We start from the raw sequence: 24149 nt of genomic DNA on the forward strand, positions 1-24149 counted from the left end.
AAAAGGAAGACCTTTCTCTGTCTCTCTCACTGTCCACTCTGCCTGTCAAAAAAAAAAAAAAAAAAAAAAAAAAACAAAAAAACAAAAAACTACACATAGATCTCAAAAGAAAAAAGAAATTTGCACCAAAACACACTTAATCTTTTAATTAAATTTTCCACAAGCTTTTTAAATTTCTCTCATATATAAGCCAGTAACACTAGTTAAATCTGAGTGAAATGTGACTAGGAAAGGCTAAGAATACACAAAAAATAAATACTTTTTTTAATCCAGAAAAATTTAAAGATCTGGATTTTTATTTATTTATTTTTTTAGATCTGGATTTTTTTTAACCAGAAAAATACTAAAGAAAAATATGAAAGTATACTTCAAAAATCTTGGACAGTGCTAGATACAAGGTCACACATATTATATGATTCCACTTATGTGAAATACCTACTACAGAATAACCAAACCCCTAAAGACAAAAAGTAGATCAGTGATTGCCAGGGGCTTAAGAGAGAACAGAACAGGGAAATGACCACTAATGAGTACTAGGTTTCTTTGGGGAAGATGCAAAGTTCTGAAATTCAGCAGTGGTGATGACTGTACAACTCTGTGAATACACACACACAAAACCAACACTGAATTGCATACTTAAAAAGGGTGAATGTGACAGCGTGCGAATTATATCTCAATAAACAAGCAAATAAAATCAAGAGGCAAGAGAGATCTAACCAAGTATCAATTTCAATTTAGATGGTGTACGTGATAGCCACTTTCCTTATGAAACTGTGAAAGTTTTCCTGTGAAAACTGCTCTAAAATACCTAGATCAAATTATTGGAGAGTTTTGGTTGCACCCACCAAATAATACACTACCACAATAACGTGAAGTCTAGCAGGGCAACCCTTGTAGTGCCTACCTGCATTAGAGAAACTGTGTTTAAACACTGACAGGCAGTTCTAAGAAGGTGGAGTAGGGAAGGAGCTTACTGCTCTAGTCCAGGAGAAGATAGTTTTAAAAAAGTGGAGAAAGTGTAGTCTCAGAGAAGTTAGGGAGAAAAAAGCAGAGGAAACTCTATCGAGACTAGAGGGACATGGTGGACCTACATGGAGGGCATAGACGCCCATAGCTCGGGACTCCAGCTGCTAAGAAACTGCGCACCAGTGCTGAAAAGTGAGGTGAGACCAGACCACAGCAGCCCCAATCACTGGAGATAAAGCTGCAGGAAGAGCCAGGAGGGAACCTGGCTTGGAGCCCCATGGAGGATAGTGTACTGCCAAACTAGATGGGGGGGAGAGGGGGGAAAGGATGGACACGTTTCTCTCTACCCGATCATTTTACATAACAGCTGCGCCAGCTCGTGTCCGCTCCCAGCAACCAGCCAAGTAGACTTCTGACTCTCGTGGGGAGAATTAACATAGGACTAGGAGCTTGTGACTGTGTGAGGCTTCTGTATCAGAACTGTGAAAAAACTGAGGTTGTTGGGGAGGATTCATGGTGTGGCTGGGACTTTGGGCAGTCACAGTGGGAGGCTCCAATGCTCAGGGTTTCCTGGTTAGCTGATGAGAGACATTGCTGGGAATCTGAACTTACACTGAGGACTGTACAGATCCTCTGTGTGGTCCTTGGGACACAGCGGATGAATATTATACCCACTGGGGTTAACATTCAGGCACTGGTCTCCTTTGAAGAGAAGAGCTCAGCTTAGTAGAATAAATTTCCCTTCTGATTAATAAAAAAAAAAGAGAGAGAGGGGTCGGCGCTGTGGGGTAGCGGGTACTGCCACTGCCTGCAATGCCAGCAGCCTATATGGACGCCGGTTAGAGACCTGGCTGCTTTACTTCTGATCCAGCTCTCTGCTATGGCCTGGGAAAGCAGTAGAAGATGGCCCAAGTCCTTGGGCCCCTGCACCCATGTAGGAGACCCGGAAGAAGGTCTTGGCTCCTGGCTTCGGACAGGCATAGTCCCGGCCGATGTGGCCACCTGGGGAGTGAACCAGAGGATGGAAGACCTCTCTCTCTCTGCCTCTCCTTCTCTCTCTGTGTTAACTCTTACTTTCAAGTAAATAAATGAATCTTTAACAAAAAAGAGAGAGAGATGTACCATGCCAAACCTGGGTGTGTCACCTTAAGCACGCCCTTAACCCTGGAAAACAGAACAGAGCTCCCTGGCCACATCTACTACAAGCCTCTAGATATTCAATGAAAGCAGACATTCCACTTACCTACAGAGTCATGGTACAAAGATAAAAGCCACTGCGGTGGGGGGGGGGGGAGGGGGGAGTAAGAAGAAATCAAGTATCTCCACAAATGCCAAAAAACAAAAACACCAATTAAAAAAAAGAACAAGGAAGACAACATGATATAGAATACTATACAGCAGTATTAAAAAAAAAAAATGAAATCCAGTCATTTGTAACAAAATGGAGGAACCTAGAAAACATCATTCTGAATGAAATAAGCCAGCTCCAAAGGGACAAATATCATATGTTCTCCCTGATCAGTGACAACTAACTGAGCACCTAAAGAAAACCTGTAGAAGTGAAAGAGACACTATGAGAAACAGTGACTTGATCAGCCCTCGTCCCGACTGTCGAGGAACAGGTTACTATTTTATTCCTTTTAGTATTTTTTTGTTCTACTTAATACCATTGATTGAACTCTTTACTCAACACGGAATTATTCTTAGGTGTTTAAATTTAACTGAAAAGTGATCCCTGTTAAATATAAGAGTGGGAATAAGAGAGGGAGGAGAAGTACAGTTTGGCACATACTCACTTGGACTTACCTCTAATGGTAGAGCTAGAAACGTGCCAATCCCATCAAGGTGGCATGTACCAATGCCAACTTACTAGTCAAAATGATCAATTTCAGTTCATAATTGATCATAATTATAGGATTAAGTGTCAAAGGGATCACATAAACAAGACTAGTGTCTGCTAATAATAACTGATAGAATTAAAAAGGAGAGAACGATCCATACTCATAGAATGGCAGATGTCCTAAACAGCACTCTGGCCTCAAAATCAGCCCTTAAGGCATTCAGATCCAGCTAAAAAGCCCATGAGAGTTTTTCAGGCATGGAAAGCAAAGACACTCTGGCAAAAAAAAAAAAAAAAAAAAAAAAAAAAACCAACCTAGATGCAAGATCTCTGTGAATGAGATTCCAGTGGAAAGAACAGTCCATCAAAGGAGGTACCTTTCTCTGAAGAGAGGAGAGAACTTCCACTTTGATTATGGCCTTGTCTAAAATAAGGTCGGAGTTTGTGAACTCAAGAGGTTCCATAGCCTTGGCAGCTCATGACAAGAGCCTCGGGTGATTACTGATGTCATAAATAAGAGTGTCAATCGTTAAAACAACAACAGAAGGGCCGGCGCCGCGGCTCAATAGGCTAATCCTCCACCTAGCAGTGCCGGCACACCAGGTTCTAGTCCCGGTCGGAGCACCAGATTCTGTCCCAGTTGCCCCTCTTCCAGGCCAGCTCTCTGCTGTGGCCCGGGAGTGCAGTGGAGGATGGCCCAAGTCCTTGGGCCCTGCACCCCATGGGAGACCAGGATAAGCACCTGGCTCCTGCCATCGGATCAGCGCAGTGCGCCGGCTGCAGCATGCTGGCTGCGGCGGCCAATGGAGGGTGAACCAATGGCAAAAGGAAGACCTTTCTCTCTGTCTCTCTCTCTACTGTCCACTCTGCCTGTCAAAAATAAAACAACAACAGAAGTGACTGTACACTTGCTCCCCATGTAGGATCTCTGTCCTTAATGTGTAGTACTATGTGAATTAATGGTAAAACATTACTCAAACAGTACTTTATACTTTGTGTATTTGTGAGGGTGCAAACTGTTGAAATCTTTACTTAGCATATACTAAGTTGATCTTCTTTATATAAAGATAATTGAAAATGAATCTTGATGAAGAATGGGATGGGAGAAGGAGTGGGAGATGGGATGCTTGCAGGTGGGAGGGAGGTTATGAGGGAAAAAGCTGCTATAATCTAAAACTTGTACTTTCGAAATTTATATTTATTAAATAAAAGTTTTAAAAAAAACACAACACTTCAATACTAGATTGTGAAGATGATGAGATGGAAGAAAATGTAAAAAATGGAATTCAAAAAAGTGATCATAAGATTACACAGAAGTAATCAGAAGCAAAGGCACAAACTACTGAAATCCATATAGGACATGAAAAAAAATTTCTACCATGAAATTGAGATCTTAAAGAGAAATCAAAATGAAATGAAGAATTCAACAGAACAAATAAGAAATGCAGTGGACAGTCTTAACAACAGAATTGGTGAAGCAGAAGAAAGAATATTGGACTTTGAAGACAAAGCACAGGAAATTATACAATCAAACTAAAGACAAGAAGAAATTAAAAAACTAAAAAATACTGTTGGGAATCTACAGGATACTATAAAATAACCCAACATATGGATTTTAGGAGTTCCTAAAGGCGTGGAAAGAGAGGATTAGAAGGCCTTTTTAGTGAAATAACAGAAAACTTCCCCAATTTGGAGAAAGAAAGGGACATCCAAGTACAAGAAGCACATAGTACTCCTAGCAGACATGACCAGAAAAGATCTTCGCCACAACACATAGTAATCAAACACACCACAGTGAAACATAAAGAGAAGATACTAAAATGTGCATGAAATAAACTCCAGATTACTTTTAGGGGATCTCCAATTAGACTCACAGCAGACTTCTCATAAGAAACCCTATAGGCTAGGAGAGAATGGCAATATATATTCCAAGTCTTAAGAGAAAAAATGTCAACCCAGAATATTATACCCTGCAAAGCTCTCATTTATGAAATAAATGAAATAAAGACTTTCCATAACAAACAGAAAAGAATTTGTCACCACCTGTCCAGCCCTACAAGAGTTACTTAAGGATGTATTGCACACAGAAACATGGTCATCACTACAAAAGAAAGTAAAGGAAAAAAACTCTCAGTAGAAGTTCAAAGGAAATTCAAAGTAAAAAACAAATATTTTTGGAAAAATGGCAGAGTAAAGTCACTACTTATCAACAGTCACCTTGAATGTAAATGGCTTCAACTCTCCAATTAAAAGACAGATGGGCTGATGCCGGCACCGCGGCTCACTAGGCTAATCCTCCGCCTTGCGGCGCCGGCACACCGGGTTCTAGTCCCAGTTGGGGCGCCGGATTCTGTCCCAGTTGCCCCTCTTCCAGGCCAGCTGTCTGCTGTGGCCCGGTAAGGCAGTGGAGGATGGCCCAAGTGCTTGGGCCCTGCACCCGCATGGGAGACCAGGAGAAGCACCTGGCTCCTGCCATTGGATCAGCGTGGTGCGCCAGCCGCAGCGCACCAGCCGCGCCAGCCATTGGAGGGTGAACCAACGGCAAAAGGAAGACCTTTCTTTCTGTCTCTCTCTCTCACTGTCCACTCTGCCTGTCAAAAAAAATAAAAAATAGATAAAATAAAATAAAAAATTTTTTAAAAAAAGACAGACTGGCTGAATGGATTAAAAAACAAAACCCATCTATTTGCTGCTTACAAGAAACACATCTCACCAACAAAGATGCATGCAAACTGAAAGTGAAAGGATGGAAAAAGATATTCTACGCTAACAGAAACAAAAAAAAAAGGTGGTGTAGCCATCCTGATATCAGATAATGTTAAAAGAGACAAAAAAGGGCACTGTGTAATGATTAATGGGATCAATTTAACAGGAAGATTTTTGTAACTATTATAAACATATATACACCTAATTACAGGGCACCTGGCTATTTAAAAGAAATCTTAAGAGATTTAAAGGGAGACATAGACTCAAATATATTTGTAATAGGAGACTTCAATACTCCACTTTCAGCAATGTACAGATCAACCAGACAGAAAATCAGCAAGGAAACAGCATATTTAATCAACATTACAGACCAAATGGCCCTAACAGGTATCTACAGAACTTTTCATCCTACAGTTGCAGAATACACATTCTTCTCAGCAGTGCATGGAACTTTCTCTAGGATTGACCACATACTAGGCCATAAAGCAAGTCTCAGCAAATTCAAAAAAATTAAAATTTATTGGTAGAAAGGAACTGTAAATGTTTTTATATGTTTGGGCTTGAGTTTGCTGGTCAATCAAGCTTTAAGAGATGTTTCCAAATTCATGTATTCTTAAAATTTATAGAGGGTATTGGACCTTCCAGTAAATGTTTTCATAAGTTGTTATTTAATAGTTGAAATTGCTTGGTAAATTTTCATTTGTTACTGTTATTGTCAGTAAGCGATCTGGGAAGCCTGTCTTATTCCCTCATTTCTTTATTCTCTTCAAGATGGGAAACTGACTCTATATTGAAGAACTCTCCAGGATGTAGCTTGATTTTCAGATGTTATAAAAGAGATGGCTAACATTTTCTGCAATAGCATAGCCAAACTGAGAGCTTCCATTACCATTTCACGGCTAGATTTACTTTGCCAAGGGCACAGTAAATACGCAAAACCTTGCTTTCAGACTAAACAAAAGGAGAAAACTTTTAAAGTGAGGACATAGTTTTCCTCATGGGCACTGTCTACCTCACAGAAAAACCACTATCAGAACATGCCTGTGACTACAGACTTCTAGTTTAGGCCACAAAGATTAGAGATGGGACTTGAGCACCCCCCACCCCCTTGACTTGCATCCTCTGGTCTGCTTTAACAAAAACCAGGAGGAGATGAAAGCTTTGTATCAGAAGCAATGTAAAGATAGGTGGCAGGCCAATTAATGGCTACTCTGCACAGTGATCTGCCATCAAGGAGACCCAACAGGCCAGTCCACTGCATTGGTTTATATGGAAAGCCAGGGCTTCAGCAGAAGTCAGCTTATGAAGAGCCATGGCAGCTCTGCCAGCCAAGAGTTGGGTCACTGTTAACAGAACTGCTCTGGAGTTGAAGGACTTCAAGTCAAAGACACAGACCTTGCTGGCTCTAAGCTGAAAAGCCCTTCACTCAGCCCAGCTTCCAAAGTAACCACCACTGCTAAGGGGATGGCCAAATAGGGTCAGCAACATTGCCAGCAGAACTGTAAATTTCCTGTTAGAGACGCCACCTGCTTTCACCTGGCCGGCTCTCCTCCCAGGCTGGCTAGGTAATGGAATTCAACAGGGTGCCTTCTCAAGAAGGTTCACACCTCCCTTAGGATGTACTCCATGTGAAGAGATAGGCATATCTGGGCCTCAGAACTGGCAAGGCCTTAAAGCCCACAGATTGTTATCAGGCCCCTCCTGTCAGTTTCTACTGACCTCTTAATTGGAAAACCTATTCGTGGCTTAGCACCTTTCTTCGGTCCTCCAGTGACTCTGCTTTGTTCTACACCCTGTCTAGCCCACTTAGGGCCTCATTCCTTGTAATCACAGCCTCTACTCTAACATCAATGGCTCTACTCCCAAAATCATACCATGCATCTTACTCAGACCACAGTGGAATTTGTAACTGTAAAGTGGTATAATTCTGCATACATTCCTACAGATTCACTCCTAAGGGTACAGTTTAAAAACTTGTCATGGGACACCAAATCCCATTAAACTTGGTGGTAAAAATGCCATCTTAAAGTTAAAGTGAATTTATAGACAGGATTAAGTGTTAAAGAGATCACATGAATAGGATCAAGTATCTGGTAATAATAATAGATAGAATTGGGCCGGCGCCGTGGCTTAACAGGCTAATCCTCTGCCTTGCGGCGCCGGCACACCAGGTTCTAGTCTCGGCTGGGGCGCCGGATTCTATCCCGGTTGCCCCTCTTCCAGACCAGCTCTCTGCTATGACCCGGGAAGGCAGTGGAGGATGGCCCAAGTTCTTGGGCCCTGCACCTGCATGGGAGACCAGGAGAAGCACCTGGCTCCTGCCTTCGGATCAGCACAGTGTGCCGGCCGCGGCGGCCATTGGAGGGTGAACCAACGGCAAAAAGGAAGACCTTTCTCTCTGTCTCTCTCTCTCACTATCCACTCTGCCTGTCAAAAAAAAGAATAATAGATAGAATTACAAAGGAGAGAATGTCCAACATGAGAAGCAGTCCACACAGCAGATTCACAGAATGACAATCAGTTGAAGTAACACTCTGACCTCAGAATCAGCCCTTAAGGCTTCCTGGTCTGGCTGAAAAGGCCATGAGAACGTTTCAGGCATGGAAAGCCAAGACACTGTGGCAAAAAATGTTCTACATGAAGGATCTTTATAAGACCCCAGTGGAAAGAAGCGGCCATCAAAGAAGGGAGGAGAGAACTTCCACTTTGCTATGATCTCAACCAAATACTGACAGTTTGTGGACTCAAAAGGTTTCCATAGCCTAGGCAGCTCATGTCAAGAGCCTCTGGTGATCACTGATATCATACAAGAGAGTGTTAGTTGTTAAATTAACAACAGAAGTCTCAGCGCACTAACACCCCATGCAGGACCTCTGTCCTCAATGAGTTTTATTGAGAGTTAACTGTAAAACCAGTTCTCAAACTGTGTGTGTGTGCACGCATGTGCACAAACTGTTGAAATCTTAGTATAGAGTAGGTCTTCTATATACAAAGTTAACTGAAAATGAATCTTAATGGAGAATGGGGCTGGGAAGGGGAGATGGAAGAGGAGGGTTGGGAGTGTGGGTGGGAAGACTGGTATGGTAGGAAGAATAACTATATTCCTAAATTTGTATTTATGAAATTTGTATTCCTTAAAAAATAAATTAAAAAAATAAATTTAGAAATTAAAGCAAAAAAAAAAAAAAACACTATCGGAAACATTACTTAGTCTTCTCTGGTAAAAGAATGAAACTAAGTGATTGTTTTAAATCTTTGATCATTGATTGGCTGGTATTATCTATCCCTCTTCCAAACAAAATGTACAAGTATGTCTCTAAGGCCAGCAAACTAAGAAACCTAAAATGATTATAATTAAAACTGTCCTTTAAATGGTTTGTTTAAAGAATAATAAGCCCAAAATACACATTTGAGTGAAACAAACTGCTTCACATCTGGACATAATAGAAATATTTTGCCCTCCTCACCTTATTCATGTTGTTTTCATCAACCACATCCTTGGATATATCCTGGATTATTTCTGGACACAAGATAAGAAGAATGATTTGTAACGGCCACACTGCGGCTTTACGTTTGGTGCTTTCAGCAAAGCCATCCACCAAGTCAAACAGCTTTTCTGCGCACTCTACAGGAAAAATATAAACATTAAATGACATTATTAGATGAGAAGAAAATCCCAGGGTTTAAAAGCCAACACTATCCCAAGGTCACATTTATAAAATATAAACTTGCAAGTTCACTTAAACTACACACATTTACTCAGGAAGGCAGACAATCATCCTGTGTAAGAAGAGCTATGCTGATCCACCCTGGAAAAGTCCACAATGTAAAAATGTAGAAAGGGTGGCCTTGTGTTTAGTCTTAATGTGCAGGCCCTTATATAAAGTGCAAGGTACCCAAGCAACAGACTGGACAGCTCCTCAAAGAGCATTACCAAAGTTCTCCAGGAGTCTTTAATCTTTGTCATGCAACTGTGTCCTGAGAATTCTTATATCATAGGTAAGAGTAGTACTCTTTACACACATATCCCTAAATATAAAATAAAGCCTCAGAATACAAAAAGTGCTTCTCCTCAACTGACAGCCACCAAATATCTAATCACAATTCTTAAAAGATTAGAGTTTCACTTCAAATTATCTATTTGCTCAAATGCAGGGAAACGTTTGGAGGTAATTTAGAATGATAGAAAAACATAGTTCCTATTGACAAAAAGTTCATGGAAAACACAAATTATTGAAAAAAAAACTATGCATGGACTTCAAATTTGAAAATAGAAGTAAAAGCACTTTTCAACAAAATAACATAGAAAGTGGTAAGTTTTTATCTCATAATTAAGAATCTCAAAGATTAAAAAAAATATTATGCTTACCAGCCATATCAGTCTGTGGAATCTGGTACAGCTTTGTAAATTCATCTGGATAATTTTCTACCCAATTCCAAAATGCCTGCAAATAACCAAACATATATCTTTATATGAAGGCAGTAATCTTTTTCTTACTGTAAGTAAATAAAATGTCACAAACTTTTGGTTTTCATCATAAGCATACTGCAATGCATTTTTCCAAAAATTAAACTGAAACTCACTCAAGTCATTACTTTTTGATTCAAAATATTAAAGAAAGTTAAATTTATAACCAAAAATGAAATTTTAACATGAAACAGGTGTAGCTTACCTTTTCCAAGCTATTTATAACTGCTAACTGTGCAACTTTCTTTAAAGCTTTAAATTTAAATGCTGTTTCTGAGGGGAAAAAAGACTTATTTTAGTTAATTCCACATTGATGAACACAAATATTAGTTCAGAGCTATTAGTAAAAATAACTTTCCTTTTAAATACTACTTTTGTTCAAGTACTTTAAGCAATGTAAGGGTAAAGACAATTAATATAAAACCCCAGTTCAGTAGTTATGTTCACCAAAGACAAAACTAAAGAAAAAAGCCAACACCTTGAACTTCAAAGGTTTTGTGTTTGTTAACTTTGTTTTCAATAATTTGATTTTTCAAAAAGGATAAAATACATGATCGTGCAGAAAATTCAAAAAATATATAAGAGCCTAAAGGAAATTTAAAACATTATCCATGCTTCTACAGTTCAGAGCAATCACAACTGAGTTTGCCAAATTTTTCCCATCCTTACTAATGTGCATGCATGAGTGTACTTTCAAAAGTTCATAGAAAATGTGTATTATAAGAAAACTAAACATGGATTTTCAAATTTTTCTGTACAAAAACAAGTTATTTTAGTTTCACTTTTTCATGAACTTTTCTGAAGCTCCCTCACATCTTCTTTTTACATAGAATTCTCAACTTCTTCTCCACCATTAAAAACTCTTCCAACTTAGGTTTTGATGGTTCTGTATATAGAATTAGCTATTATTTGAACAACTGCAACATGCCAGATATTTTCAGGTTGATATATTAATATTTTCAAAATCTTAATGCTTTCAGAATATTACAGGTGAGCCAACTGCCTCTGAGATCTACTGAATTAATTAGTCTTCAAAGCTGTAGTCTTTTCAGTAAGTTTTGCTGTCTCAGTACAGTCACATCACTGCATTAAGTCATTGGTTGTCTAATGCTTTCCTGGTCTACCACTATGTTATTTCACTATTATAAATGTTAGCTCACTATCATAACATTTATGTATTTCATCACTGTAAATAACATTAATAAACAATTTTATATCCAAATACTTTTTGCACATTACTGATTATTTCGTTAAGGTAAGTAAGCATCCAGAAGAAGTGTCAGGTCAAACACATCAGTATTGGGGCTGGCACTGTGGCATAGTGGGTAATGCCACCACCTGCAGTGCCAGCACCCCATATGAGTGCTGGTTTGAGTCCTAGCTGCTGCACTTCCAATCCAGCTCCCTGATAATGTCCCTTCGAAAGCAGAGGAAGATGGTCCAAGTGCTTAGGCCTCTGCACCCACGTGGAAGACCTGGAAGAAGTTCCTGGCTTGATCAGCCCAGCTTCAGCCACTGCAGTCATTTTGGGAGAGAACCAGTGGATTACATCTCTCTCTCTCTCTCTCTCTCTCTCTCTCTCTCTCTCTCTCTCTCTGTATAACAAGGAAGGAAAGAAGGAAGGAAGGAAAGCAGTGAAGGAGGGAAGGGAGGGGAGAGAAGGAGGGAGGAGAAGGGAGGGGAGAGGAGGGAAGGGAAGGGAGAGGAAGAAAAGAAGAAAGGAAGGGAGGGGGGAGGGAGAGAGGGAGGGAGACAGACAGAAGGAAAGAAGGAAAGAAAGAAAGAAGGGAAGAAAGAAAAAGAAAAAGAACCTTTCTCTAAGATAGAGATGAGTCCTTGAGTAATAAAAGCAATTATCTGAAGAAACTTCTAAATGGGAATTTCTTTTTCTGGATTTATAAATAGCACCTTGCTTTTCACATCAGTTTAAAAATATATCCTTTGGGCCGGTGCCGCAGCTCAGTAGGCTAATCCTCCGCCTGTGGCGCCGGCACACCGGGTTCTAGTCCCGGTCGGGGCGCCAGATTCTGTCCCGGTTGCCCCTCTTTCAGGCCAGCTCTCTGCTATGGCCTGGGAGGGCAGTGGAGGATGGCCCAAGTGCTTGGACCCTGCACCCCATGGGAGACCAGGAGAAGCACCTGGCTCCTGGCTTCGGATCAGCGCGGTGTGCCGGCCGCAGTGCGCCAGCCGCGGCAGCCATTGGAGGGTGAACCAACGGCAAAGGAAGACCTTTTGCTCTGTCTCTCTCTCTCACTGTCCACTCTGCCTGTCAAAAAAATAAATAAATAAAATTTTAAAAAATCCTTTGAATTTTCTTTGCTCACATTCTTCTTTCATTTCCACATAATAGCATTATACTTCAGTGTCTTTTTGCTTTGTTTAATCAATTGTACCTTTTTGAAACGTGTTTAACACAATCGTCTATTCTCAATTCCAATGTATGTACCTTTTATTCAGTTCTACAAGCTTCTGATTGGACATCCTATTCATATTTCAAAATCAGAAGATTTAAAACTGAATTAATCATTTTCCTCACCATGCCTTTCTCTACCATCAACCTTCCTTCCCTCTGCTGCTTTAACCAACATGCTCTGCACTATTTGGTGGTACCTCTCTAACCTCTTATTTAAGTTCCTTCCAAATGCTAGGTACTCTACTTCCTAAATAGCTATCAAATTGGCTACTACCCTCATTACTGTCCTCTTACATTATTATAGAACTAAGTCCCAGAAGTCCATTAACCTTCTACCAAACCATTCTACAAAGTTCAAGCAAAGTAATGTGTCTAAAATAAAATACTGCTCAAGATATTCCCCACATTAAAGCTTTTTCACCGCTTCCCACAGCCACTAATATAAAACCCCATAAACCATAAGCACAACAGTGAAGCAGTTGAGTACTCCGGTTCTAGACATGGACAGATACGAACTGAATCTTTACGAGGACAATTCTAGCTCTAAGACCTAGGAAATGTCACTCAAGCCTGAGTTTCCTCATCTGTACAATGAATAACAATACTAGTATTGCTTCACAGGGTTATTTTACAAATTGATGAGGAAGGTATAAAAATCGCACAGCAATATACAAAAAATACAATAAATGTTGCTATGTTTTTATTAATGTGATCTCACCTATGTTTGCACCTTTACATTATGCTCTTTTCCAGTTAACATCTTGAACCCCAAATAAATACTTCCTCTAACTTTATGCTTACCCTATGTGGTTATCATATTGTTTGGCAAATAATTTGCTAATAAAATACATGCCCATAACCTGTGCTATGAGCTCCTTAGGGTCAGTTACTGTACTTTATTAATCTTTGTAATCCAAGCATATAACATGTTTTCTTATACACAGTTTCCCAACAGATCCTGTTTAACTGAATTTAAAACATTATTATTTTTATTACTCATTATAGAAAGTTTCCATTCCTTTTACCATTGTAGCCTAGAGCTATTTTTGCTGATTTTTCACTTTATTATTTATTTCTTGAGAGGCAGAGACACACACACACACACACACACAGAGACAGAGAGAGAGAGACAGAGACAGAGACAGAAGTCAGTCTTCCATTCACTGGTTCACTCACCAAATAGCCACAATGTCCAGAGCTGGGCTGACCTGAAGCCAGGAGCCTGGAGCCTGGAGCCTCTTCTAGGTCTCCCATGCAGGTGCAGGGGCCCAAGGACTCGGACCATCTTCTACTGCTCTCCCAGGCCACAGCAGAGAGCTGGATCAGAAATGGAGCAACAAGGACTCAAACCAGTGCCCATATGGGATGCTGGCACTGAAGGCAGCAGCTTTACCTGCTACACCACAGCGTTTATCAGCATACGCTCTAAATTTACGTTCATGAGGAAGCTGCACTCAGTGGGGAAGTTACCTCAATGTAAAAGAAAGTCATTGGGTAGGTCCTGGCCTAGAAGTTCAGGTGCTGGCTGTGACTCAGCACACTGTATCAAGAGTGCATGGTTTGAGTCCTGGCTCCACTCTCAGTTCCTGCTAACGAACCCCCTGGGAGGCAACAGTCGATGGCTCAAATATTTAGGTTCCTGCACTCACCTGTGAGACCTGAAGTGAATTTCTAGACACTCACATGGGAGACCTGAAGTGAATTTCTAGCTCCTGGCTTTGACCTATTTTAGCCTTACTCATTGCAGGTATTTGGAAAATAAATTAGTGGATTGGGAGATCTTTTTCTCTCTGCCTCTCAAATTTAAAAAAAAGGTGGGGGTAGGAAAAAAGAGAAGGAAGAGGAAGAAGAAAAGTCATTCATTTATCTGAAGAAGAAAAGAAAGTCATTCAATTATCAGAGGATGACAATGATGGCATTTATTTATTGGAAGAAGAAAAGAAGAAAGTTCATTCATTTAGCCACACATTTGTTTGGGCAAGGAAAATCATCTCAGTTGACTACATACTGAACATTTATACAAAAGCTATTGTCTTAAACAGCTACTCTTCAGAAAACTGGAATAGATTTATTGCCAGAATGTCTCTGAATAATCATAAGAAACCATAAAATCCCATTTAAAATTTTTAATTTATTTCACAAAAGACACCTCAAAATTTTACCATTCAGTTCCTTAACTGCTCAGAGTTTCATGATAGATATTTAAATCCTGCTGACTTCAACAAGGAAGAACAGTTTACTATAATCTAAAACAACCACTTTCTACATGTTCATATCATGGCATAATAATAGCTAAAATGATCCATGTTTTCCTTTATCAAGGTTACTAAAAATGTATTTAACTGTTGCTTGGTTTTACAACGGTAAAGATCTAAAACAAAAAATTCTGAACAAGGGTAATATAAACGGAACAGTTTTACATTATTTATCTATATAAATACAACCTTTCTATAACTGCGGTGAAATAGTTAATAGCAAATTTAAAGAGAACTTAACAACGCACTCAAAACTTACACTGCAGAATTACTGAAGTTTTCAAAGTTAACATAACTCAATCTCCATCTTTTACATTACTGATAATACTTTCATCAAAATACAAAGTAAAATGAAATGTGAACTACACATGACAAGGTTTCCTGTTCACATTAGCTGAGGTCTATAAACCTAAAACTAAAACACAGTTTTTGAGAAATGAAATTTAGGTATCCATACTCAGTTTATGAACAACACTTACTGCTATCTTATTAGCACTTTACTGCTTATTACACAAATTCTCTCAATTCCTGCGCATAGTTATTTAAATGGACAGGGGCCTGGGAAGCACTTCCCAAAGGTTTTTTTTTGTTTGTTTGTTTTTTTGGTTTTTGACAGGCAGAGTTAGACAATGAGAGAGAGAGAGACAGAAAGGTCTTCCTTTTTCCGTTGGTTCACCCCCTAAATGGCTGCTATGGCCGGCGCTCTGCGCCGATCTGAAGCCAGGAGCCAGGTGCTTCCTCCTGGTCTCCCATGCGGGTGCAGGGCCCAAGCACTTGGACCATCCTCCACTGCACTCCCGGGCCACAGCACAGAGCTCGACTGGAAGAGGGGCAACCGGAACAGAACCAGTGCCCCAACCGGGACTAGAACCCAGAGTAGTGGCGCCACAGGCGGAGGATTAGCCTAGTGAGCCACAGCGCCAGCCTTCTTTCCAAAGTTTTAAAATCACATATTAAGTGTTAAAATATCCCCATGCAGGACTCCTACTGACATGTTCTACGAGGAAGCAAAACTGTCACTAAATTGCTAAAACATTTTATAATGCTGCAATAGCCAGTCAGTAAGAGCTAAAAATAGAAATGTTAGAAACCAGATCCCTGGGTCAATTCCACTTCTTGCTCTAAGATCAATCTCCTGGTTCATTCTGCAGTAAAATGTTGACATCCTGCTAAAGACCATCTTCTTTAAGGACTACAATAACTAAACAGATAACCTTTATAAGTATAGCTCTGCTCAAGAGATCAAATTTCAGGAAAATTAAATAACAGCATCCTTGAATTTCCTTTATTACAAGCAGAAATTGTGATTGAAAAACTTTCCAGGGCCGGCGCCGTGGCTCACTTCGCTAATCCTCCGCCTTTGGCACCAGCATCCCATGTGGGCGCCTGGTTCTAGTCCCGGTTGCTCCTCTTCCAGTCCAGCTCTCTGCTGTAGCCCCAGAGTTCAGGGGAGGATGGCCCAGGTACTTGGGCCCCTGCACCCACATGGGAGACCAGGAAGAAGCACCTGGCTCCTGGCTTTGGATTGGCCACAGCGCCGGCCATAGCGGCCATTTGGAGAGTGAACCAACAACCTTTCTCTCTGTCTCTCTCTCTCTAATTCTGTCAAATAAAAAAAACAAAACAAAACAAAAAAAACTTTCCATTGCCAAGATTTAAAATACTTTTCTTCTCTACAACATCATCTTCAGAGTTTCAAAAATTAGGGAATCATATTTATTACTGACCATTTTACAATGATCTTTATATTATAACAACCACTTTGGAGCCAGTTCTGTGGCACACCAGGTTAAGCCTGCCACTTGTAATGCTAGCATATCATATCAGAGCACCAGTTCAAGTCCCAGCTCCTCTCCTCTTGATTCAGCTTCCTGATAATGTGTCTGGAAAAAAACAGAGAAAATGGCCCAAGTACTTGGGTCCCTGCCACTCAAATGGGAGACCAGAATGGAGTACCTGGCTCCTGGTTTCAGCCTGGCCCAGCCCCGGTCACTGGATCATTGTAGCCATTTGGAGAGTGAACCAGCAAATGGAAGATCTCTCCCTGTCCCCCATTCTCCTACTTCCTGTCACTCTGCCTTTCAAATAAAGATTTCTTTAAAAAAAAATCAATTCAATGTACTAGTTCAACACAATTACTACATTCATAATTCTAGCTTTTGACCCAGGGTGATTAATTTCAAATACATCAATTATTTAAACCTACCCTTCAGAAGTCGTTTTAATTTTGCACAATCCACATTGATATACTGTAACAATTCTATATCATGAACATCAACATTGTCTTCTGAACAAACAGTCAACTCCTGTAACCTGAAAAGAACCAAAAATAATTATCAAGTTTTAGAACATTCCAATATTCTGATTTCAAGAGCTGTTTTCCCTCTAAAAATGAGTTCATAAAGACATATATATATATATATATATATATATAACAAAAATGGAATAAATATTTATTATATAAATCTAAAGGAATACAATTTAAGGGAGATGATAAAATAAGCAGTGATAATCCAGTAAACTTAGGATTTCTATCTTTAAGAATGAGATGCCTAAACAATATTCCCTATTTGGCTCTCTGGCAAAATTAGTTCATTTCAGGATAGAGGCAGGAGATGTATAGGAGGAACCGTGGTCACTTTGAGCTTGAAAACAAGTTAACTATCAAAACTATCAGAGTTGTCAAAGATCATCCAGATAAGCATTTAAAAGGCCATACAACTGTTTACAATGGAGTAATTTGAGCAAAAAAAGACTCAGGTCCACAACAACTGAAAACATATACCAGAAATAATTAATACTGAAGAAAAAATTCACAGGTAAACTTCTGTAGTTCTTAGGATATCAACTCATTCTGAAAATGAATAACTGGGGTGGGTGCTGTTGTACGACTAGTGAGTAAGCTGCCACTTGTAATGCCTGCATCCCCTATCAGAATGTCAGTTCAGGCCGGCGCCGTGGCTTAACAGGCTAATCCTCCGCCTTGCGGCGCCGGCACAGCAGGTTCTAGTCCCGGTCGGGGCGCTGGATTCTGTCCCGGTTGCCCCTCTTCCAGGCCAGCTCTCTGCTATGGCCCGGGAAGGCAGTGGAGGATGGCCCAAGTGCTTGGGCCCTGCACCCGCATGGGAGACCAGGAGAAGCACCTGGCTCCTGCCTTCGGATCAGCGCAGTGTGCCGGCCGCGGCGGCCATTGGAGGGTGAACCAACGGCAAAAAGGAAGACCTTTCTCTCTGTCTCTCTCTCTCTCACTATCCACTCTGCCTGTCAAAAAAAAAAAAAAAAAGAATGCCAGTTCAAGGCCTAGCTCCTCCACTTTCATCCAACTGCCTGCTAATGCAGCAGGTATTGACTCAAGTTCTTGGATCCTTGCCACCCACATGGGAGACCCAGATGGAGTTCTGGGCTTCTGAGTTTGGCCTGACCCAGCCCTAGCTGTTGTGGGCATCTAGGGAGCGACCCAGTGGATAGAAGATCAATCAATCAATCTCTCTCTGCACCTTTCAAGAGGATGAAAATAAACAAATTTTTAAAATAAATAACCCAGGGGCCAGCGCTGCAGTGCAATGGATTAATGCCCTGGCCTCAAGCACCGGCATCCCATATGGGCGCCGATTCAAGTCCCGGCTGCTCCTCTTCTGATCCAGCTCTCTGCTATGGCCTGAGATAGCAGTGGAAGATGGCCCAAGTCCTTGGACCCCTGCACCCATGTGGGAGACAGGGAAGAAGCTCCTGGCTTCGGATTGGTGCAGCTCCGGCCGTTGCAGCCATCTGGGGAGTGAACCAGCAGATGGAAGACCTCTCTCTCTGTCTCTACCTCTCTCTGTAACTCTGTCTTTCAAGTAAATAAAATAAATCTTTAAAAATAAATAAATAAATAACCCAGAAAGTAGCCATAGTGTATTCCCTATATAGACTGTATTGCAATATAACTGAATAAATAAAGCAAAAATGTTTTATAAAAATAGCAATTTAAAATTTAAGAATGAATTCTAGAATATAAAATTTATCATTTTGCAGCCCCCAACAAAATAATGGATCCAGGCACCGATCATCAGTGGCTACTAAATACAAATAAAAATTTTATGGGAAATTTCACAAGAAAAGGATAATCTTTACAAGACCCAAACCAAACAATCTATCACAGCATCGAACTGGGATGATAGCACTGTTTTCTGATGAGACATAAGAATCACACAGAGCTATGAAAGTATGCTTGTGCACCCACAGGAATCCAGTCACAAACCCAGCCATCTACAGAATGTGGAAACTTTTACAAGGCAAATACAACCCAGTTCAACAAACAGCATGGAAAAAAGTTGGGAAGTGGCAGATAATAAAGAAATGATACAGGGGCTGGTGCTGTGGCATAGCAGGTAATATGGGCGCCAGTTCAAGTCCCAGTTGCTCCACTTCTGAACCAGCTCTCTGCTATGGCCTGGGAAAGCAGCAGAAGATGGCCCAAGTCCTTGGGCCCCTGCACGCATGTGGGAGACCTGGAAGAAACTCCTGGCTTCAGATCAGCCCAGCGTAGCCATTGCAACCATTTGGGGAGTGAATCAGCAGATGGAAGATCTCTCTCTCTGCCTCTGCCTCTCTGTAACTCTGCCTTCCAAATAAATAAATAAATCTTTAAAAAAAAAAAAGAAAGAAAGAAAAAGAAATGATATAGATTAAGAGAGACTTACTAGAAACACTGACCAATTACAAACTATGAATAATTTTGTATCCTGATTTGAACAAATCAAATGAAGAGCCATTTTTTAAATGATGGGGAAAAATTAAATACAAACTTAGTAAAAGATGATATTAAGGAATTGATTTTTTGCCAGGTGTGACAATGGTATTATAGTTAAATTTTTAAAATCTATTACTAGAGCTATATACTGAAATACATGGAGGTAAAATATGCTAACTGGGGTGTGCTTTAAAGTACTGAAAAAGGGGGGGGAGAGATAAATCAAGAATCAAAGCGCACAAGAAGCTGAAACAGTTAAGATACATCGGCATTTGAAATACTATTCTCTCTGCTATGCAAATTTTTAAAAATTTTCTACAATGAATTTTTTTTAGATTTACTTTATTTATTTGAAAGACAGTTACAGAGAGAGGCAGAGACAGAGAAAGAGGTCTTCCATCCACTGGTTCACTCCTCAGATGGCCAAAACAGCCGGAGCTGTGCTGATCGGAAGCCAGGAGCCAAGAGCTTCCCCCGGGGTCTCCCACATGGGTGCAGGGCCCCAAGATCCTGGGCCATCTTCTACTGCCTTCCCAGGCCATAGCAGAGAGCTGGATCGGAAGTGGAGCAGCCAGGACCAGAACTGGCACCCGTAAGGGATGCCAGCACTTCAGGCCAGAGCTAAACCCGCTGCACCACAGCGCGCCAGCCCCTTTACAATGAAATATTTAAAATTCCTATTTCAAACTAAAAATATAATAAAGTTTAATTTTATTAACTTATATTCATATAAATTAGACTTCAGAAACATGAATATTTTGCCTATATTGACAAGATACATTTACTTTGCATTAAAAAAGTGGGCAAGCCTTTTTTTTTATTTGACTTTCCAGCTTATACATGTATTTATATATTTTTAAAATTTTTTTATTTTTTTAATTTTTTTTTGACAGGCAGAGTGGACAGTGAGAGAGAGAGAGAGACAGAGAGAAAGGTCTTCCTTTGCCGTTGGTTCACCCTCCAATGGCCGCCGCGGCCAGCACGCTGCGGCCAGCGCACCGCGCTGATCCGAAGCCAGGAGCCAGGTGCTTCTCCTGGTCTTCCGTGGGGTGCAGGGCCCAAGGACTTGGGCCATCCTCCACTGCACTCCCTGGCCACAGCAGAGAGCTGGCCTGGAAGAGGGGCAACCGGGACAGAATCCGGCGCCCTGACCAGGACTAGAACCCATTGTGCCGGCACCACTAGGCGGAGGATTAGCCTATTGAGCCACGGCGCCGGCCTATATATATATATTTTTTGATAGGCAGAGTTAGTGAGAGAGAGAGAGACAGAGAGAAAGGTCTCCCTTTTCTGTTAGTTCACCCCCTAAATGGCCGCCACGAATGGCGTGCAATGCCAATCCGAAGCCAGGAGCCAGGTGTTCCTCCTGTTCTCCCATGTGGGTGCAGGGCCCAAGGACTTGGGCCATCCTCCACTGCCTTCCCAGGCCACAGCAGAAAGCAGGATTGGAAGAGGAGCAACCGGGACAGAAACCTGTGCCCCAACTGGAACTAGAACCCGGGGTGCTGGCGCTGCAGGTGGAGGATTAGCCAAGTGAGCCATGGCACCGGCCAATGTATTTATATTATCATTTGATCCTTCTTCACAAGAGATTCTAAGTTCATAAGATTAAAAGCTTTCTAGGGACTTGCATTATGGCATAGTGGGTTAAGCTGCTGCCTGCCACAATGGTATCCTATATGGGTTCCAAGCCAGCTCCTTGCTAATATGCCTGGGAAAGTAGCAAAAGATGGCACAAGTACCTGGACCCCTGCCACCCATGTGGATGACGTAGATTGAGTTCAGGACTCCTGATTTCAACCTGGCTCAGCCCTGCCTTTCAAATAAATGAATAAATCATTAAACAAACATACAAAAAAAAAAAAAAAGCCTTCTAAATCCAAAACTTCTCTTACATTGAATATAAAGTTATCAGAAATATAGAAAAAATTAACACTTAACAAATGTGTAGATGTTTTTTCATTGATAAAGAAATTCACTTAAGCCTCAATAAAAATAATTCAAATTTCCTTCCATTTTGCACTAACACCAAAAAGATTAGAGTATCAAAAGCTGTTAGCACTAGCCTATTAAATTGTGCCACCCAATAAGATATACTCATTATTTCAATTAATAGAAATCAGAGAAAGATAAACAGGACAGAGGAATTACTAGTTCCTATAAATACAACAAAAGAGAGAAGTGGTGAAAAAGCACTTATTCATAATATTAACTTGAATTCTAACTAGTGCGGTTTTTTTATGATTTTTATTTTTATTTGAGAGGCAGAATTACAAAGAGAGGGAGAGACAAAGAGAAAGTTCTTCCATCCACTGTTTCACTCCCCAAATGACTGCAGTGGACACAGCTGGACCAATCTGAAGCCAGGAGCCAGGAGCTTTTTCCAAGCCTCCCACATGGGTCGAGGGGCCCAAGTACTTGAGCCATCTTCTACTGCTTTCCCAGGCCATAGCAGAGAGCTGGATTGGAAGAGGAGCAACTGGGACCCAAACCCACATCCAAATGGGATGTCAATGCCAGCACAGCAGGCAGAGGCTCAGGCTATTATGCCACAGCACCAGCCCTTCTAGAGCAGTTTAAAATGATCTTATTATCACATTAAATCTTCAGGTGATAAAAGTGAAATAACTGTATTTCTTTTCTAATTCTCATTTCACTCACTTTAGCCTCTATCAGCCTAAAACTAACATTAAAGTTTTCTAACCACTTAACACTAAAGCATTCGTATCAGGGTGAGAAAAGATTAGCAGTTCAAGCTGGGAATAAGAAGATCCTCAACACTCATTTACATACTAAAAATTCCATAGCTGCCACAAAGAGCTTAGAAACATGGAGGATGAATCCTTAGAAAACACAACATAGTCAGCAACACTAACTTTTGAAGAACTGACTCTTGTGGTTTGTGAAAACTGGAAGGAAAGTTTGACCCCCTCTGCAGACCAGTTATTACATAGGGACATGTTGTGATGCTCAAATGTCATCTCTGAAGCACAGACATAAAATGAGGGATAGACTGAGCGAAAGAAATGAAGGTAGAAAACCTAACACTACAACATCCAGAGAGGCCCAGGGGACTGAACCACAGAGAGATGTCTTTACATGCACAGAAACAAAGGAAAACGCTACCCACCCACCCAGCTTCAGAAGCAGAGGAAACTGGACACCAGAGTAAGGGCATGGTCTCACGCTGCAACCAAAGACACATGAACATGAAGGAGGTTTTTATCTCCCTAACTGAGGAGTTTGGGGCTTAACATCCAACTGGACTGGAAAAAGCCTTCACACTGATGACGCAGGGATCAGAACTCGGGGCACTGCCCAAAGTTCATGAATAGTTTATGGGATACCCTCCCAAAAAGAAGAAATAAAATCAACCAGTACAAAGAAGTTTATCTGCTCTGCCTGAGCTTTGAATAGGGGAAAAAAGTGGCTTAATGCTGTTACTTTATAAGGGTGTAGGGTCCAAATTTATACTACTCATAATGCCTGAGGATGAGAAATTAAAAAAAAAAAAAAAGGTTCAGCGCTGGATACCACACCTAGCAAAATTATCACTGGAAAACTCCCATAGCTCAGGACAAGAGGTTCCCAAAGAAAATACAGATCACACTACAGACAGATTTGCAGTCACAGATAACAAAACAGAAAGAATTCACTGAATAAGAGTAAATTGTGGGGCCTGGTGTTAAGGCATAGAAAGTAAAGCCGCATACAGGCATCAGTTCCAGTCCTGACTAGTCCACTTCCAATCCAGCAACCTGCTAAAAAGCCTGGGAAAGCAGCAGAAGATGGCCCAAGTCCTTGGGCCCCTGTACCCAAGTGGGAGAACTGGGAAGAAGCTTCTGGCTTCAGCCTGGTGCAGCTCTGACCATTGTGGCCATTTGGGGAGTGAACCAGTGGATGGAAGATCAATCTCTGTAACTACCTTTTAAATAAATAAATATTTTAAAAATGTAAATTGTATATAAGAAAAATTTAACAGTATTAGAGAGAATATTAAGTGTGTTTTGAATGATGAAAAACATAAAAGAAATCAAAAACTATTTTAAAAGATTAAGAAATCATTTTTAAAAGTAGATTTGTGGGGCCAGTGCTGTGGTGTAGCAGGTTAAGCAACCGCCTGCAGTGCTGACATCCCATATGGGCACTGGTTCGAGTCCCGGCTACTCCACTTCTGATCCAGCTCTCTGCTATCACCTGAGAAAGCATCAGAAGATGGCCCAAGTCCTTGGGCCTCTGCACCTGCGTAGGAAACCCAGAAGCAGCTTCTGGCTTCGGATCAGCACAGCTCCAGCTGTTGCATCTGGGGAGTGAACCAGCAGATGAAAGACCTCTCTCTCTGCCTCTGCTTCTCTGTAGCTCTGACTTTCAAATAGATCTTTTTTTTTTTAAGAGTAGACTTATAAAGACCAAATAACTTTTAAAGTCACTAAGTCTGCTGCTTCTGGAAGGGCACTTCCCGACAAAACAGCTACATCTAGTGCAGTTGTACAGTAATTCTGTGGAGAAACCAGTTCATCTTCTACATCAAAGAGCACAGAACACAGTATACTTCAGATTAAAAAACCCATCATAAGATCTAGAGCCCATCTTCCCCTAAAGAAAAGGACAGAAATACATGTATAAAAAGCAAACCTCAAGGGCAGACCTCTGGTCTGGTGGTTTAGGCACCAGCTGGGATGCCCACGTCCTATATCAGAATGTCAGAGTTGAAGCCCCAGCTCTTCGCATGCTTCCAGCCTCTTGCTAATGCACACCCTCGAAGG

The 24149-nt window shown here is 40.9% G+C and overlaps 1 protein-coding gene across 2 annotated transcripts in view; it reads right to left on the bottom strand.

Annotated features, from left to right (window-relative positions):
• Positions 1-24149, bottom strand: part of NF1 (neurofibromin 1) — a 291063-nt gene that overhangs the window by 190788 nt on the left and 76126 nt on the right. For both annotated transcript variants that reach the window (XM_062175267.1, XM_062175266.1), the window contains exons 5-8: positions 16855-16961; positions 10186-10253; positions 9882-9957; positions 8980-9137 (exon numbers count right to left, since the gene is read on the bottom strand). In XM_062175267.1, coding sequence (XP_062031251.1) covers positions 8980-9137; positions 9882-9957; positions 10186-10253; positions 16855-16961 — 409 coding nt within the window. The remainder of the gene's footprint in view (positions 1-8979; positions 9138-9881; positions 9958-10185; positions 10254-16854; positions 16962-24149) is intronic.

This window comes from Lepus europaeus, chromosome 18 (genome assembly GCF_033115175.1).
Source record: "Lepus europaeus isolate LE1 chromosome 18, mLepTim1.pri, whole genome shotgun sequence".
NCBI lineage: Eukaryota > Metazoa > Chordata > Mammalia > Lagomorpha > Leporidae > Lepus > Lepus europaeus.